The 17116-nt window shown below is 38.1% G+C and overlaps 3 protein-coding genes across 4 annotated transcripts; 2 read left to right on the plus strand and 1 right to left on the minus strand.

The window, feature by feature from the left end:
• The first annotated feature begins 545 nt into the window (after positions 1 to 545).
• Positions 546 to 2685, plus strand: LOC114735132 (WAT1-related protein At4g15540). Its single transcript, XM_028922797.1, has 6 exons — positions 546 to 873; positions 1022 to 1135; positions 1294 to 1540; positions 1660 to 1818; positions 1918 to 2069; positions 2205 to 2685. The coding sequence occupies exons 1-6, from the start codon at positions 614 to 616 to the stop codon at positions 2389 to 2391; spliced, it is 1119 nt and encodes a 372-aa protein (XP_028778630.1). The 5' UTR covers positions 546 to 613; the 3' UTR covers positions 2392 to 2685.
• A 4556-nt stretch (positions 2686 to 7241) lies between these two features.
• On the plus strand, positions 7242 to 9848 carry LOC114735133 (WAT1-related protein At3g28050-like). Of its 2 annotated transcripts, XM_028922799.1 has the most exons (8): positions 7242 to 7309; positions 7542 to 7788; positions 7881 to 7946; positions 8048 to 8161; positions 8494 to 8737; positions 8821 to 8979; positions 9063 to 9214; positions 9425 to 9848. In XM_028922799.1, the coding sequence occupies exons 2-8, from the start codon at positions 7598 to 7600 to the stop codon at positions 9597 to 9599; spliced, it is 1101 nt and encodes a 366-aa protein (XP_028778632.1). In that variant the 5' UTR covers positions 7242 to 7309; positions 7542 to 7597; the 3' UTR covers positions 9600 to 9848. The 2 variants fall into 2 exon arrangements, with proteins under 2 accessions (XP_028778632.1, XP_028778631.1); XM_028922798.1 differs by lacking the exon at positions 7242 to 7309 and having other exon boundaries at positions 7380 to 7788.
• Positions 9849 to 10577: 729 nt separating this feature from the next.
• Positions 10578 to 16610, minus strand: LOC114735131 (protease Do-like 9). The gene is made up of 9 exons (XM_028922796.1): positions 15931 to 16610; positions 14472 to 14671; positions 14191 to 14371; positions 13751 to 13942; positions 12296 to 12528; positions 11887 to 11988; positions 11745 to 11795; positions 11549 to 11653; positions 10578 to 11139 (listed from the first exon to the last, which is right to left on the minus strand). The coding sequence occupies exons 1-9, from the start codon at positions 16601 to 16603 to the stop codon at positions 11041 to 11043; spliced, it is 1836 nt and encodes a 611-aa protein (XP_028778629.1). The 5' UTR covers positions 16604 to 16610; the 3' UTR covers positions 10578 to 11040.
• Positions 16611 to 17116: the final 506 nt, after the last annotated feature.

A 17116-nucleotide genomic window follows, 5' to 3' on the forward strand; every position in this document is an offset into this window, starting at 1 on the left:
TTTTAAAGCGCTTAACAAACAAGCTGTTGTACTTCAACTCGAATAATTCCCTCAGTAACTTGATTTCTCTTGGTAAGAATTTTGATTCACTTCCACCCCCATCTCTTTTTATGGAAAAGATTGTCAATATCCTAATGTTGCAAAAATGGGGTGGGTGTGTGGCTTCCCTTAAAAAATTCTGGTTTCTTTCAACCTAGAATTACTTATTTTTCTGCTTCTTTCAACTTATAATAACAATACGTACAACTACCATACCGAGACATTATAGCACACCGTGCACTGCACTTATATCCAATGTTGATCATGACCTAACATGGTCATAAAGTGATTCTTTGAGAGATTCTTTTCCAGTTAATCCTTTATTTTCATTCAAAAAGATGTCGGAAAATTTATTACTAACAATAAGATGCTTGTTCATGGAAAACATTGAGAAAAATAATCAATTATATCTGAATCATTTTCAGGAGACGGAGTATATAGGCCCATTGGAGATGGGGAGTATTAAAATAGCAGGTGATGGCGATTCCGAGTAACGTGACGGTGAGGGCTCATTAAATAGATAGAGAGAGAAAGAGGGGGAGGATTGAGCAGAAGCAGGGGAAGGGAGACGGAAATGGCGAGGTTGCAATTTTACAAAGATGTAGTTCCAGTATGTGCACTTCTAGCTATAGAATCCATCAACGTCACCGCTAGCATTCTGTTCAAAGCAGCCACTCTCCACGGCATGAGTTACTACGTTTACACCGTCTATTCCACTGCTGTTTCCACTCTCGTTCTCCTTCTTTCTCTCCCCTTCATCCTCCACAGATCAGCTGGCCTTCCTTCATTCACGTCGTCTCTGTTCTTCAGAATTTTCCTCCTTGCAGTCATCGGGTAAGACACATCCGCACAATCCTTTGTCCCCACAATTTTATGAAAATTTCAGCATTGTTTCTTTTCTGCTTGAATTCAAGCGCGGTTTGTATCTGTTGATCTTCAATTAGTTGTTTGTTTTTTGATTCTTGATGTTTCTGAGGGATAGGCTTGTCATTCAGCTCCTTGGAGCCCAAGGCATTCAGTACAGTTCACCTACTCTTGCTGCTGCTATGAGCAACTTGGTTCCCGCTTTCACCTTCATACTCGCTGTCTTCTTCAGGTGTGTCTCTGCTATTTCAAATCCGGAATCCTTCCTTCTCCATCATTAAGTCCATACGATATATACTTCTAATTCCAGATTTATTTATTAATATTTACATCGTTGCGAATAAGTATATTCCAGTGTTTCAATTTTTCTGGGTCCATGTATTTATGAAGGATGGAAAAGGCAGAGTTCAGAAGTTCAAGCACTCAAGCCAAAATCATAGGCTCAACAGCATCAATAGCTGGTGCCCTCCTAGTCGTTCTCTTCCGGGGCCCTGCTCTCATACCAGCATCATCTTCATCGCCACCCCCTCCCACAAATTCTCCACTGGATTCTTCATCGCCACAAACGAAATGGGTTCTTGGTGGCTTCCTACTTCTTGTCCAGTATCTTCTACTTCCAATCTGGTATATTGTTCAGGTAAGCATAATATTTTCCAAGATAATCCTACAAATTTTAGAAGCTTCTACTGCATGTGGTTTTCAGTCAATATTAGGGGAATTTCTCTGTAATTTGAGTTTCTATGACTTTTTTGACAGACCCAAGTCATAAAAGAATATCCAGCAAAGCTGATAGTGGTGTTTTTATACAACCTGTGTGGGACTATTGTATCTGCACCAGTGTGTTTAATAGCAGAACCAGGCTTGAGTGCCTGGAAGATAAAACCTGACATATCACTGGTCTCCATTGTTTACTCAGTAAGGATTTGGTTGCGAGGCGGAAAAGGCCACGGAATTAAATGAAGAACAGGTGATGACACCTGACACTAACAGTTTGATTTTTATTTTTCCCTGCAGGCATTCTTTGTCACATGCTTAGGCATTCTGATTCATACGTGGGGTCTCCATCTGAAAGGCCCTGTGTTTGTATCAATCTTCAAACCCGTCTCCATCGCCATTGCTGCTGCTATGAGTGTCATTTTCCTGGGCGATGCTCTGTATCTAGGCAGGCAAGGAATCCACTGTCTTGCTCTGTTATCAGTTATTTTTTATTCCCAAAAACCAGAAAATTTTAGAAAGAAGATTCCTGTATGCTTCCTTTGGCATAACATTCTGTATGTTGGCATGTTTGAAATATATCACAGCGTTATTGGAGCAGTAATAGTGTCGGTTGGGTTTTATGCGGTGATATGGGGGAAAGCGAAAGAGGAAGAAGAGACGAAGGAGAACTATGGCTTGTGCAGCTCAGAAGTGCAACCACAGTGCAAGACTCCTCTGTGTCAGAACTACGACAATGCGGAAGATAATAACAAACAACGGAATGACGTGTAATGGAACTCAGGCAGGAGTCTGTACGTTGTTTACTGAAGAAAATAAAGTTGGTGTTAAAGATAGAGAGCTTTGATTTACACTCGTTTGATTAAGACTTTGAATCGTTTGTCATATGGAATTGCTTTGTAAATGTGGGCGAGCTTGTAACTTGTCCGATCGGTGGCTACACCTGAACAAGTTAGATGCACGGATCCGGGGCCACACAAAACCAGCTAAAGTGAGGAATATTTAGCATACATGTGTGAGGACACTTGAGAATAGAAAAAAGTTCTCGAGTGGCGTTGAATCTTATTTTATTTGGAGGGTTTTGTGCGGATTATTCGCTGTTGATGCCCCGCCCGTACGATATGCATAAAAATAAAACTGTTAATGAAAAGGAGCAGAAGAAGTGGATTTGTGTTTATAATAAAAGTACCAAGAACGGTTTTAAAAAAGGGTTTATCAGTACGGGAAAGCAACTAAACAATCCTACGGTGTCCCCACTCGGTGGGCTTGTTGATGTTCAGCAATAAGCTCTAAAGAAATACTACGTGAATTTCAATCCTCATTCGTGTGGTTACCATCACTGGGAATAATATACAGAGCCTTCTCAAAACTCTCCCAGAATATTTATGAACTTAAAAAAAAAAAAGGTAATTTGACTAGAATGTTTCGAACTGTATTGCCCCACGTCATGACTTTGGGGTTAAATCTCCCAGGATGTTTATTTGTGGACATAATCAATACATGTCACGTTAGATTTTCGCAATTCTCTCCTCAATCAGCGAGAATTTCATACCTCAATATTCAAGGAATGTAAATAAATTCTGACCGTTTGGGTATTTTAGAAAAGAAGGGGAAAAAAATTTGACCTAGTATGATGACTGAATGTGATTAAAAAGATAGCTTCTCTTTCACTGTGACGCGGTAATAAAGAGGCTGTCCCTATTAAATATTTGTGAACAATTATAATAAGTGTAAAAACGACGAATATGTTTTCAATACAAATAAATAAAGCAGACAATAGAGGATAACTGAGCTGATATTTTAGTTGCCGCAGCTAAAATATGGGAAACCCATTGCTGTGAGTAGCAGAAGCAAACAAGAACCCCCCATGAATGTGACTCTTGTGACAAGAAACCCAGCACCAACAAGCTCTTTCGATGGGTGGTAGGAATCAGTTTTTGGCATATGGATCACCACAAATGAATTTTACTTTTAAAAGGAAAGAAGCCGAAGTACAAAGAGGCTGTGTCAACTTGGTTCACAATGTGGATGTGGCTTGTCTACGTGGAAATGTTCACTTGCTGTGTGGCCTCTAGTGTTTTTTTTTTTTCAAAAGAAAAACTGGACCGGTCCGGTAGCTTTGGACTAGACCGGGTAGATAAGGTCATGGGTTTTTATGAACAGCCCTAATTATGCTTAACCTGCTCCGTGGTCACGGGGGATTTAAACGAAGCTCCAGTAAGTTAAGCACGTCAAGTTCCCGACCGCATGTGAGTTCAAATATTTTGGGGTCTCTTGGGCTTCTATTTTGGAAGAGAAGAAGAGGGCTGGGTTTTTTCTTTCCTTTTTCTCGGCCTGGGTTTGTTTGACACTCGTCATAAAATTCCTTCCGCCGAAAAGAGGCACATCTATCCTTCGTCCTGGGATTCAATTGGCAAGGGGTCAGACACTCTCTGGGTCCGATCCTGAGCTGTTCAAGGTGTCAGGAGAGGCATATCTGCAGTTTAGTGAAATTGAAAGATTTCTATCTATTGAATCAGAAAAAAAAAAGAAAAAAACTTACTTGTTATGTTCTCATGCCCATAAAAATAGGCCATAGTAAATCATGAGTTTTTTTTTTTTTTTACCAGGGTATCTATTGGAGCGAATCTAATGACTAATCCCTCGGGTATTATCGATAGGGGCGACCCTCCCAGGTACGCTTGCTCCATTCCCATCCCTCTAAGAATCGAAACCCAGAGGTGATGGTTAAGGGACACAACTCCCTTACCAGTTGTGCCAGCGCGCGCTGGTTAGTAAATTATGAGTTAGTTTCTCTACCTTTAGATGGTAGTTGAGTCCAAACCCTCTCCTAAAATTTTTGTACAAAAAAAAAAAGCACATCTTGTATTCTTGTTGATGCGCCGGAAGTCTGAAACTATGGACGTGCATCTCATTTCTAATTTCTTTTTCTTATTAACAGAGGCTGGATTAAGCGAAAAAAATTATTACTCTCTTGTAGCACGATAAACTAATATTTAAATTTTTATTAAGAAAAGTAAGCACATTTAACAAAATTGCTTTTGGCAGTAGAATACCTATATCTAAAAAATAAATCTCTTTTAAATATATGAGGCCACCGTCGCTCAGCTTTCCATAAATTATTCACTAACTGACGTTGACAATCGATAATTATTTATATAACAAGAATATTTAAATACAAAATTTACGGAAGTTTATGCAACGATTTTTTTTTTCCATGGAAAAGAATTATAGTCATTATGATTTTTGTGGGGCTATGTAAGGCCATAATAAAGGACAAGTCGAGAAATTGACCGAATATATCTAGCTATCTCATTCGTGCCATGCTTTTTTATTAAATTATTGAAGGAAGGCGGGTTCATAGGTTTATAGGTTTAAAAATAGTCTGAGAAAACTTTGAGATGGGAAGATGCGGATTGTGAAAGGAAACGGCGTTGAATGAGTGGGAATCCAAGACCAGAAACAGAGCTTTAGAAAGAGAGCAAAGGCATTTTCCTAGCTTGTAAAACACGCAGTCCATATACAGCCAAAGCTAGGGCCATTTTCTTTATTTAATTAAAATTTTTTTCTTTTCAAAGCTTAGAAGGCAAAATGTTTTCATCTCTTTCAATACGTTTTTTGAAATTTAGATTTGTATTATTCTTCTTATAAAGATAAGACTGCTTACTGTCTTAATCAATAATTTATTAGTAAAGCTAGTGTTATTCGCTTTCATTTGATTTGATGTGTCCCTTGTATTGTGATTTCTCCATATATACATGTAATTACATACAAAATTTAAAAAATCTAAATCAATCATTCTAAATTCATGAATGCAAACTCTCTCTCATCTCTTAGCTTGTAAAATTTGGAGTGTTGAGACAGATTCTCTATATATCCTTTTCAACAGTTCATTGATTTGGCCCTCTGTTGTTTTGACTCGTTATCATCATCACTTTAACTGTTGTGCGGCCAATCCACTCTTTTTTTTTTTTTTGACCAGGAACAATCCATTCATTATTTCATGGTGTCCCAATAATAAGCAATCGCCGCGGTATATTATTTTGTTTTTTTAATACTATTATTGTTACTTATAATTTAATCAAATTTCAATGTGATTTTTTCCTTATAATTTTATAAAATCTCGGTTTAAGTTAACACTATTAAATATAGGGACTAAAACAACAACCCGTTATGTTTAACGAAGTTAACTAAAAGGTATGCCATTAAATTCATATCAAGACCTTATAAAATTATAGAAATAGAAAACCACAACTTGAAATTGGAAGGACTAAAATCAAAATTTGACCAAATTATAAGGGCCAACAATAATATTAATTTTTTCCAACTAAATTATTTTGTTCTCTTAGAAAAAAAATTAAGGGAAAATTGAGGGAAAATACCCCATTGAGAATTTAATTGGCAAATGGGATCTAAGAAATTTGTGCAAGTAAACTTCCGTTGTGTGCAAGTGATTTTCCGTATGCATGCAATTGATCTTCTATGGTGTGCAACTAATCTTTTTTATGTGGAACTGATCTTTCTAAGTCCTATTTGCCAATTAATTTCTCAATAGGGTATTTATCCCCAATTTTTCCAAAAATTAAACTGATCAAATTAATATAAAGTATATCTCAGAATTATTCTTTGAATTAATTATTACATAAATTAGAATTAACTATTTATATAATAAATTATAAACTTCAGTAAGTTGGTTCGAATTAAATATTAGTCCCACGAGTTTATAACTAATTTAATTTACACTTTTTTCCTTAAAAAACAAGTCTAAATAACGAAGGTAGAATTAAAGAATGATAATGTTATTGTCAACTTTTTTTGTTTGGTCAAAAATGTCATCGTTAACTTTAAAAATGTATTGTTGCTGCAAAATGAGAGGTGCAAGAATAATAGAACTCCACACGCAACTGGCTGGTTACCAATTTTGACAAACATACGGATCAATAGCTTTTCACTGCCCAGAAGCCCCCTCACTTATTTTCATCCCTGCCCAACAGTGCAGTATCAGACATCTCTGTGATGTTAGCCGACTGGAAGCCACACTTGTTCAGAAGGGCTACCAAGATCTTAACAGGGACAACAGACTAGTACGACACTAAGTCCTGTTTCTATTAACCGGGTCTTTCTTCTCTAAAACAGGCAACCTAAGCAGTAATGGAATCTATTCCTCTTTCCTGAACCAGTTCGTCCAACCATTTTTCGTGGGGCCCTTTTATGCTCTGCCTATTAGTATTCATCAAAAGTGTCATGCATTCTATCCTTTCAGAATTTGTCGGGATGGCAAGTAGTCCCTGATGTTTCTTCCCTTTTTGTCACTTGTGCGATCCATTTGCTTAGCTAATAGGAATTTAAGTTAGTTCCTTCGCCTTGTTAGACCATAAGAATGAGAATTCAGTCCTAGAATACTCTGCCTGTGGATTCTGATTCCACAAGCACCTTGGGATGGAAAGTTCCTGTTGTCCACAAATTGACTCCTTATTATATTGAGTTCTCGACGTGCCACACGCAACTGTTGCTTGTCAATGTCAATCTTGAAATTATAATAAGATTAAACAACTGTTTTTCTCATGGGTATGTGATCTGATCTCACCTCAACTTGAAAAACCAAACCGAGTTTTTCTCAAATGATATTTTTTGTATTCATGCACTAGTATCAACAGATTCTTTTCACATCACATTTCCTTTTCTCCGAGAGGTATGTCTTTTTTCTCTAATTTCCTACTCTGATCTACGCCACCCACAAATAAACAAATATTATAAAGAAACCAATAATGCATCCTATCAAGAATGATGCGACAAAATTGTTAAATTTTCATCACTTGCGTCCCTTCCTTCTTTGTTGTCAAGTTGTCAACAGATCCTTCATCCCCTGCTCCTACAAAGACACCACCCATCTCTCTGAACTTTACTCTTCATGTGTGTCTCAGTGTGAGCGAGTGTGCGTGCGTGTGGGGGAGAGACTGAGAAAGGGAGAACAAGAGGGATGGCGAAAAGGCACTGTTACAAGGATTTACTGCCTTTTGCGGCGCTGGTGACCATGGAATGCAACAACGTGGGACTGAATACTCTGTTCAAAGCTGCAACATTGAAAGGCATGAGTTATCATGTCTTTGTCGTCTATGCTTATGCTGTTGCAGCGATTGTTCTCCTCCCAGTATCCTTTTTTTCCAGAAGGTCATGAATTGTTTGCAAGCACCCATCGAATCAAGCGATTATGATTCATGGTTTATTCTACTGATCTTCTGTTTTTCGTTTTTTTGTTGCAGGTCAAGGGTGCTTCCTCCACTCAGTTTCTCCATATTCTCCAGAATTCTCCTTCTTGGGTTCATCGGGTACATGCATGCGGTTTTCAGGCCTTTTCGTCTGAGTTTATTCAAGTCCTTTAATCATTTTTTTTCAAAAATTTTTCTTGTTTAATGAGCTTGAATTATAGGTGTTCATCTCAGATCATGGGGTACACGGGCATCAGTTACAGCTCTCCCACACTTTCGTCGGCCATAAGTAATCTGGTCCCAGCTTTCACTTTCTTGCTTGCCATTATTTTCAGGTTTCTTTCTTTCCCTTTCTTCATCAAATTTCAGTATTTAAATATCTTCCCCATCTGTCACGGAGGAGGCACAGAATGTGAGGACGAAAATTCCAGTTTGATCCTCACCATTAATTTCAAACATTGATGAGTATATAAGAAAAACAACTTGCGATATATGATTAGATGCTCACTATCTGTTTCGTTACTGTGAAAAAAAGCTGTTCCTATTGTACATTTATAAACTGTAAGTTTAAGAATAACCAATGATAGTAAAATTAAATAGATCAGACACAAGATACTAGGTTTGCTGACTGTTCGTTCTTGTTCTATTCATTATTACCAAAATTAAGGATGGAAACGATTGCAATAAAAAGTACGAGCTGCCAAGCTAAGGTATTGGGCACTATAGTATCGATTTCAGGGGCATTTGTGATTACTCTGTACAAAGGACCACCCATCATCATCACTCATGCACCTTCCTTTTCACTCCATCAACCTCTTAACATTCTGAAATCAGTGGATCGAAGTTGGGCCATTGGTGGCCTTCTGCTCACAGCTGAGTATATACTAGTTACGCTTTGGTACATTGTCCAGGTATACATTTCTTCTTTCTATTTCTGAAATCTTCAAAATGCTACATTTGAAGGTAGTTTTAATTCCAAATGTTCATTCTGCAGGTGCAAATCATGAGGGTTTACCCGGATGAGTTAACCGTGGTGTTTTTTTACAACTTATGTGTAAGCATAATGGCAGCAGTTGTAGGTATATTTACAGAGCCAAATCCAGATGCTTGGAAGATAGGACCCAGTACAGCTTTGGCCTCCATTCTTTGTTCCGTAAGATTCCCAAAACAACTGATAACTTATTAAACAATTCTTACACCAAGGTGAATTTTGGACGCTGTCTTTCACATTTGTAGGGAATTTTCGGGTCATTCGTGAACAATACAATTCACACCTGGGCACTGCGCATAAAGGGGCCACTCTATGTAGCAATGTTTAAGCCACTCTCAATTGCCATTGCTGTTGCCATGGGGGTTATCTTCCTGGGTGACACTCTCCATCTAGGAAGGTACGATATTATGAGTGCATCCATTTTCTGCATTTCCCCTGCCTTAACATAACAAGCACACGTTCGTGCACAAATGAGATAACCAAATAAGTATTGACAATCGGTTCATCCTTAAGAAACTGACACATTATGGTAGCAGAGAAGGAACTATGCAATTATATGATTCATTGAACTGTTGGTTTTGCTCAAGTCTGTCTGCTTTTCCTGCAGTCTGATTGGAGCCACGATAATATCGATCGGGTTTTATACAGTAATGTGGGGAAAATCAACAGAAGAGGTGGATGAAAATGTTGACAGAGTGGAACCACCTACCGCAGAGAATGTTCCACTCCTGCAAGGCTACGAAACTGAAAGAACTGAAAAGAAAATGCATGCAAATGTATAGAAGGGGAATACAATTGTAATATAGTTGTTCATAGCTCTTAACATCTTAAATTAAGAAGACATATGCAGTCAAAGAACAGCATAGTATAATGTAGCCCGCAGGGGGCCCATTGTGTTGTTTCGTACGTCTAACTTGTATATTCCTCACCCTCCAGAGGATGAATGAGATTGTGTCCTTTAAATAATGTTTTGCAAGTCGTCTTTGACGTTGACGGAAAGGTGGTCTCACAATGGTCTCTGCTTATTGGGAAAACTTAGGACACACAAAATGCTTCTTGACAAACGGCTTTCCGTCAGAAATGAGCTAGAATTACCTGTTTCAAGTTTCCACAGAGGAAGGAGCAACCTTTCTGCGACTGTTGTTCACGAGCAAGCTGGCATTTTTCTTTCTATGGTAACAAGTCATCTCGACTGTAAAGGAGATGGAACTTTTGGATAGATTATCTCACCGTGTGTCAGTTGAATGGGACACATAAAGTAATAGCACAGCCTACACGAAAGGTGACGAAATGCTGTGAAGAGCGACGAAATAAAGACTTTTGGATACCTGGCGAAGACGAAGAAGAAAAACGTACCGAATCGAATTGGAATGTCAGTACATGCACGGGCTTGGTTCCTTCTTGGTTACTTCCAAGCTATTTGAAGATGATTGGATTCCCATCGATTTTTATTTTGTTCTTTTGATAATCATGCATGGAAACCCTTGGTTTGTGACAAGGAGCGGAATAGGCCATTACAAAAATAAATATATACTCCCCCCTAAATTTTATTATGAGAATTTCTTTTTATTTACAAATTATTTTTACTTTTCTACAGAGTAATTTTGAAATTTTACCAAAAGAAACTAATTTTAATTAACACAAAATAATTCTATAGCATTCATTAAAAAACCTGAATGCTAGTTTTCAAACGGCCCATCCACACTAGTGCTCCAATGGAAAATACCCAACAGTCCATTAAGGTAATTCAAATCACTAGGTTTTATTTCAAACGAACCAGCTTTGATATTAACATTTTATAGTAACAGTAATATTCTCTATAAAAATAGTACATGCTTCTCCTTGCCTAACAAAAAATATATTGGTTATGACTAGTGAAAGTTGTGAATACGACATCACATCGTACAAGAATGGCATTACTAGGCTCCCCAATCCTTTCTGCTTCAAGATAATTATCTTGTGTTTCAAAGGTCCAGCATACAAATACATAACACCTCAACTCCCAATGGGACCAAGGCTTCATGCATCAAAAAGCATTATGATGCCCTCCCCATCCAATGAATGTGTCTGTGTGCGCGCGTGCTTTTTTTTTTTTTTTTTTTGGGGGGGGGGGGGACGCATATCCATGTTTATATCTCTCCGTTTGACCAGCGAAAAAGATGAGCTCACTCCGGCCACAGCCAGCAAGCAATAATATCCAAAGGCCCCCAACAAAATTTTTGATCAAGTCTTCAGATCATCAGACATTGCAGATGGTATGCAATGTGTTGTCAGAATATCAGAAGTCGTTGCCTTGGCCGTGCTGGTCTTTAGCACCACTATCTGCAAACAGAGGTATATTGAAGAAGTTACAGTTGCAGCTGCCAGCTCATCTATTGCTAATATAAATATCATCATAAGCATATCCATTTTATTAAACTGGTAATAACACAATCAATTTCCCCCTTCTTCTGAAACGTCTTGCAAGGCACGAACGCGATTTGGAATATTAGAGAAAAGTGAAAACATTAAAGCTGTCCCAATATTAACAATTCATAGTAGTAACCTCTAATCAGAACCAATTCTTTACAAGAACTTACGCGACCTTATACCCCGAAAAAACAAAAAAATAATAACAAAACATATGCTCAGGCGTTGAGAACAATTCTTTAGTAGACACAATGTGTTTGGTAACTTCAAAATTTTTTAATTTTAACAAATATAAACCAGAGAATGCAAGAATCACATTTACCTGTTGATATTCCAAATCGAACTTCAGATATTCATCATCACAGCTCTCAACCATAATGGCCAAACTCTTCAAATTCTTCACAGGCTTATCATTGAAAGAAAGGACCTGATTACATCAATGGAACAATTTTTCAAGGGCATCCAAGTTATGCCACAAATTAACTCATTGGATAATGGTTTACATCATGTTCACCTACCTGAGTGTTAACAATATCCTCGTATCCAATATTAATGTCAGCCACAAGAACCTAGCACCATATTTCAATTTCAAGCATAAGCAGATTAGGTACTAAATATAACAGACACATATGCATCTACTGGAGAAAGAGGGCAAGAAACCTGAGAAACGACCACCAACTGTTCATCAACAGATTGCGCCATTGCATGTAGATGCTTGTCCAGAAGCTTAACTGGAGCATCAAATTCGTAATCCTTTCCATACTAAAAGGTGAAAAGACAAAAATTAACGCTAGTAACAAAATGAATTTAAATAGAAAATACTTTAAGCTATGTATTACTTGTAACAAGAAACTAAAATATCATGGGAATCAAATTCTCAAATAGAATATAGCCAAAAACACTCTGCGTGCTCACATTGCTGCATGCATACATAAATTACATGGAAAAACAATCACAATATTCCCTAGATCTAAATTTGTACATGCCCCCCCCCCCAACACACACACACACACACACACACACACAAATAAACAAAAGAGGGGCTAAAAAGCTAGCGGATGGCCACTACCTCAGAACGTAAATACGGCACAGAAACAGAAGTAAAAACAAATCCAGCGATGATGTAGTAAGAAGGAGGTCTGCCCTTGATGTGTGCAGGTATAAGCCGCTTATGTGTTGATAGTCTAACGTTAAATTCAAGCATCTTTGAATCACGGAGAACCTTTACAAGAGCAGTGTCCCCAGTGAATTTTTGAGAAACAAGGTAACTGAAACCAATGCGCTCCCCATGCCTGAAAGGAACTAAAAATATATACCAAAACTAGATGTTAGCTCTGACAACTGTAAAACGAGATAAACAGGATCATTTCCCCAAAAAAAAAAAATGGTTGCATAATTGAACTAGAACAACGTAATAACAACAATTAGTGATATTCATAACAGAAATTCCTGCTAGATGTTTACAAAGTGTTGATATATGATTTGGTCAAAATCAAGCCATGTTAACATCACATAGCAGTATGAAATTTTAATGGTGTCAGTGGCTTCCCTTCTGTTGATAAATATTTGAAATGACTCCAAATTTGCAGCAACGATCACCAATATTTGGTTTCAATTAAAATACAAAAGCATAGGAAGCCACACCGTTCACAAATCACAAATAGTATAGCTTAGCTCGAGCATTGCGAAAATGCATAGGATACCCACTAATTCAATAAAGCGAAGGTTGGTTCAAATTTTTCACATACTAGGAACTGAATTCTCATCAAAGGTTAAAAAATGACCCGAGGTCAGTAATAACTAATAGAAATCATGGGTAATACTTTCAAACCGAACTGGTTATCAAATGGGAATTCACATTTAAAGGATCTGATTATTAATAAATTGAAAATGAACTGCTTTTTAAAATATGAACAAACATATAGATACATATTAAAAAAAAATACCCACAGGCTTATGATTGTTTAGCTCATCTTTATGCACATATCTCACTCGTGGCAAACTAAGTCTTGCATGGAACCACTTACAAGTCCCATGCATGCTGCTTGGCATCTATTCTGTATCCCTGGTTAGTCGTCCATGTAAAACATAATGTTAACTGGATCAGACTACCGAAAAACTAGTGAACCAGTGCCTAGTCCGATCAAACATAGCCAAAACTAGCCTAGCAAGAAACCAATCAAAAACTAGCATAACCGCTAAAACTGAACAGCCCTGGTTGCTAAAATAATAGGCTTTGGACTTTGAATTTTGTTCAACAGAGAGCTGGCCCATTTTATTATACTCATCCATCCCCTTTGCCTTCCCCCTTATAGGATCAAAACCCGTTCTCTTTGTCCAACCAAGTGATATAGGAATTTTCATGACTCCTTCCCCAACTCAAACCCAGTTGAATGAATCACTCTTTCCTTTAAACCCATGTATAAACTAACCTGAGTTGAAGTTTATTACGCATCAAATTATACAAGAGTTAGCGTGGACGAGTAGCATACGGGTTAGTATAAAGTAAAAAATGGGTCATTACCTGTTCCATCATTGGCAATATTGACACCATCAAAGCTAAGAATAACATCAGACGGCTTCAAGACATGGGATCCTGCAGCTGTGGGTTCTACTCTTCTTATGCGCACACCTTTCTGATCTGGCTCCATCCCCATTGACATTCGTAGATCAGGATTTTCCATCTTCTGCCACTCAACTCCAAGAATTGGAAATCCTGACAAGCATGATACCGAATATAGAGTCAGATTAGTACTGAAACCATCCCATCAAACATACAATAACTAGAAAACATAATTGGAAACAACAGCCAGGCACCAACGGAGGGACACCAAAAATATATTGTCAAAACAAAATTCAAGTTATCTTCCCCATTTAAGTTCATTATGTTATAATGTTTTCAGCAGGAAGAGAGGCTGACTCAAACAAAGAAATGACAGGTGTCAGTATATGCTCCATCCCTACCTGTATATGCTCCATTCCTTTCATAATCATGAATAAAATGTAGGATAACTGGTGTAGGTATTACATATCCTATGTTCTCCACATCTTCATTTTTAAGAGACTGAAAGGCAATTCCAACACATTTTCCCTTATCATTGAAAGCAGGCCCACCAGAGTTTCCAGAGTTTATTGCTGCATCTATCTGTGAAGACGGAAGGGCACAAGAAAGTTCATTAATATCATCTATAAACAAATAACTTGAGGCGTGGAGACTTAAACCAAAACACTCAGAAAATCCAAACCTGCAGTCCCAGAAGTTCAGTTGAACCATGAACATAAGAGAGTATCTCAATTCGTGACACAACACCACTAGTTACAGAGATTGTGTCACCTCCAATTGGATAGCCCACAACAGTCACAGCATCCTGCAGTGCAGGTAAATTTCCAAACTCCACAGGTGAAACTCCATCCCAGAATTCATCATCACTCACCGTCAACATAGCTGAATTGTCATCCAAATCCAAAGGAAATTAGCATGATAAATGATTTGTTCAGACACGCATATAGTAAGCTATTAGAAGAAGATAAATAAATGAAATATAGTTGAGACTTTTCACACACTTGAATGTATGGAGTAGCATGATCTTGGAGCATGAGTCCCATGTTGGCTGGATATGACTCATGAGACATACAACTCCTAAGTAAAGTGAAGGCTCACCCAACTAATCAAGCTATCTTTAAGAGTGCATTATCTTCTGCAAGATGTTCACTAAGACTGCATACTCCTTTGCCTCTAAAGATAGGCTTTTATTGGCCATGCTCTAAAGGTAGACTGGAAGTAAATGGAATGGAAAGTGATATGCGGAAATTCTATGATATTCCAAACCCACCCAATCAACCTATCACAGGAAGAAATGACTGCCGGTAATTCGATTGTCTTTCATTCTTTCATTACTACTGTAAACCTTTCAATTCCGTTTCATTGCATTCCGACTATCTGTGATGTGCATAAATGATTCAGAATATTACCAAGATTTTCATCTTTTGACCGTTGGGTATAGAGTTACTTTGGTGGTTTGTACAAGTATTTTTGTTTCACTAATAACTACTATTCCATATGCATCATGGTACAGGATTATTTGGACTACAAGATCAAATCAGATTATAGAGCAAGATTTGATAAATAATAGTCAACAAATTGGAATTCATTTATCAACAGATTTTTTTCTTCCATTTGAACTCATTCCAATAATTCTTTTAGCTGCTTTGATCGGTGCAATTGTCGTGGCTCGCCAGAATCTGGTATTCATGCAAGCAGTGATATTATAAAAGCCTCTAACAAGCCGCAAACAGGCTTCAGCCTAGCAAACGGTCCTTAGGATGTGGAAAACCCACTTTGAGGATTTGGAACCCTAGCATTCCCCATTTAGACATCGAAATTAATAAATATACATATACATATACATATACATACACATGCATACATACATATCGTTGTATGTATCAAAGGACGAAGCAACATCTAGTTTGTAAATTATTCCAGCAGGAAGGACACACTCAACAGTTAACCGACCCGTTTACCAACCAATCTGTCTAGATAGAGTGCGCGCCAGAGTTTCATAGACAGTAGAGTCACGCTATCAATGATCAAGTTTATTGAGGTGCGATTTCATGATTAAAGACAAACACCCAAGATTTGATCTCAAAAATTTTTAGCTGAACCAAATAAAGTAAATTAATTAAGACGACAAGTTTTAATACCAATATCGCACTCAGTTCCGATTGCCAGCACTGTTGCTAAGTATTTCGTATCAGAACCACGTTTCTTGAGCTTGACCTGCGTGTGATGCTCCACGGAATGCGCGTTAGTTAATACCCTCCTTCCCGCAATAACAAACCCACTACTACTGGAACTGTACTGCCTTTTCCTCTGCCACGGCAGCGAGAAATTTGGCTCGGTGTGCACACAGAAAACCTTCACCACGGCATCCATGGAAGGCACCACCTTGACCACGTTATCCCACTTAGGCGTTAATGGCGATTCTACAACCAAACCCGGGGGTTCAGAATCTCCGTTCTGCTGGGCGAGTCTTGAACTTCTCCGTTCCGGTAAAGCCCCAGTATTGAGTTGGGAATTTTCCTTGCGGTTGGTCTTTCTGGGGCGGCCAGGGCGACGACGTGAGTTGTCAGTGTTACCGGGATCAGACGTTCCGGCCGTGATTGAGGTGGTTGCTTTGCTGTTGCATTCCTCTTCCGCCGCGATTTCATCGTCTGCGATTTTGGGCTTTCGTCCACGTTTTCTCTTGTTTTCGCCCATTTCCCTTGATGGGAAGTAGGCGACCAGCTTCGCGGAAGCTGTGTGTTCGTTCTCTCTCCCACAGCTCAGAAAGCAAAGTTCGGCGTTTTGGTTTGAACAGGAGACTCGCACGAACATTTTAATAATGCGACAAATCCATGCTCTTCTTCTCCAATCAGGGGGCAGCCTCAGACGCAGAATTAGCGTATGTCGCAAGGATTGGGTCATTGGGTCTTAACATGGGCTGCACATGGGCCAGGGGGAATTTGGGCTTTAGGGTTGATTTGTATATCGGGCCTTTATTGTCAAACCCAAGACATTACTGGGTATCCCACAGAAGAAAAATATCATTGGTCTTAAAGTTTTACCTTTTTTTTCTACCCGCGTCATCCACTAAAAAGCGTTAGTTCATCACAATATAGTAAATTAAGGTTTGAATTTCTATTAAGAAAAGTGTCAATATTTAGTATCTGATAGCACCTCAAATAGGAGGATACCTATGCTTTAGCAACAAAAAAAAAAAGAATCAAATTTAATAAATTGCATAATCTTTTTAGAAATTTTACTCGATATAATTAAACAGTTGTAATTTTCAAACTGTAAGTATAATTATTCTGAATTCTAAAAATCATACTAATAACTTCTAACATT

The sequence above is a fragment of the Neltuma alba genome, unplaced genomic scaffold (genome assembly GCF_004799145.2).
Source record: "Neltuma alba isolate B1F8T4 unplaced genomic scaffold, ASM479914v2 tig00013178_pilon, whole genome shotgun sequence".
In the NCBI taxonomy this organism is placed as follows: domain Eukaryota; kingdom Viridiplantae; phylum Streptophyta; class Magnoliopsida; order Fabales; family Fabaceae; genus Neltuma; species Neltuma alba.

What these genes read in the sequence shown, in the direction of transcription:
- LOC114735133 (XM_028922799.1), top strand. Translation starts at nt 7,598, where the DNA reads ATGGCGAAAAGGCACTGTTACAAGGATTTACTGCCTTTTGCGGCGCTG. An exon ending in GTATCCTTTTTTTCCAGAAG is followed by an intron (nt 7,789 to 7,880) that starts GTCATGAATTGT and finishes TTTTTGTTGCAG; the next exon opens with GTCAAGGGTGCTTCCTCCAC. An exon ending in CTCCTTCTTGGGTTCATCGG is followed by an intron (nt 7,947 to 8,047) that starts GTACATGCATGC and finishes CTTGAATTATAG; the next exon opens with GTGTTCATCTCAGATCATGG.
- LOC114735131 (XM_028922796.1), bottom strand. Translation starts at nt 16,603, where the DNA reads ATGTTCGTGCGAGTCTCCTGTTCAAACCAAAACGCCGAACTTTGCTTT. An exon ending in CGGAACTGAGTGCGATATTG is followed by an intron (nt 14,672 to 15,930) that starts GTATTAAAACTT and finishes ATGACAATTCAG; the next exon opens with CTATGTTGACGGTGAGTGAT. An exon ending in TATTGCCAATGATGGAACAG is followed by an intron (nt 12,529 to 13,750) that starts GTAATGACCCAT and finishes ATATATTTTTAG; the next exon opens with TTCCTTTCAGGCATGGGGAG.
- LOC114735132 (XM_028922797.1), top strand. Translation starts at nt 614, where the DNA reads ATGGCGAGGTTGCAATTTTACAAAGATGTAGTTCCAGTATGTGCACTT. An exon ending in TTCCTCCTTGCAGTCATCGG is followed by an intron (nt 874 to 1,021) that starts GTAAGACACATC and finishes TCTGAGGGATAG; the next exon opens with GCTTGTCATTCAGCTCCTTG. An exon ending in TGGTCTCCATTGTTTACTCA is followed by an intron (nt 1,819 to 1,917) that starts GTAAGGATTTGG and finishes TTTTCCCTGCAG; the next exon opens with GCATTCTTTGTCACATGCTT.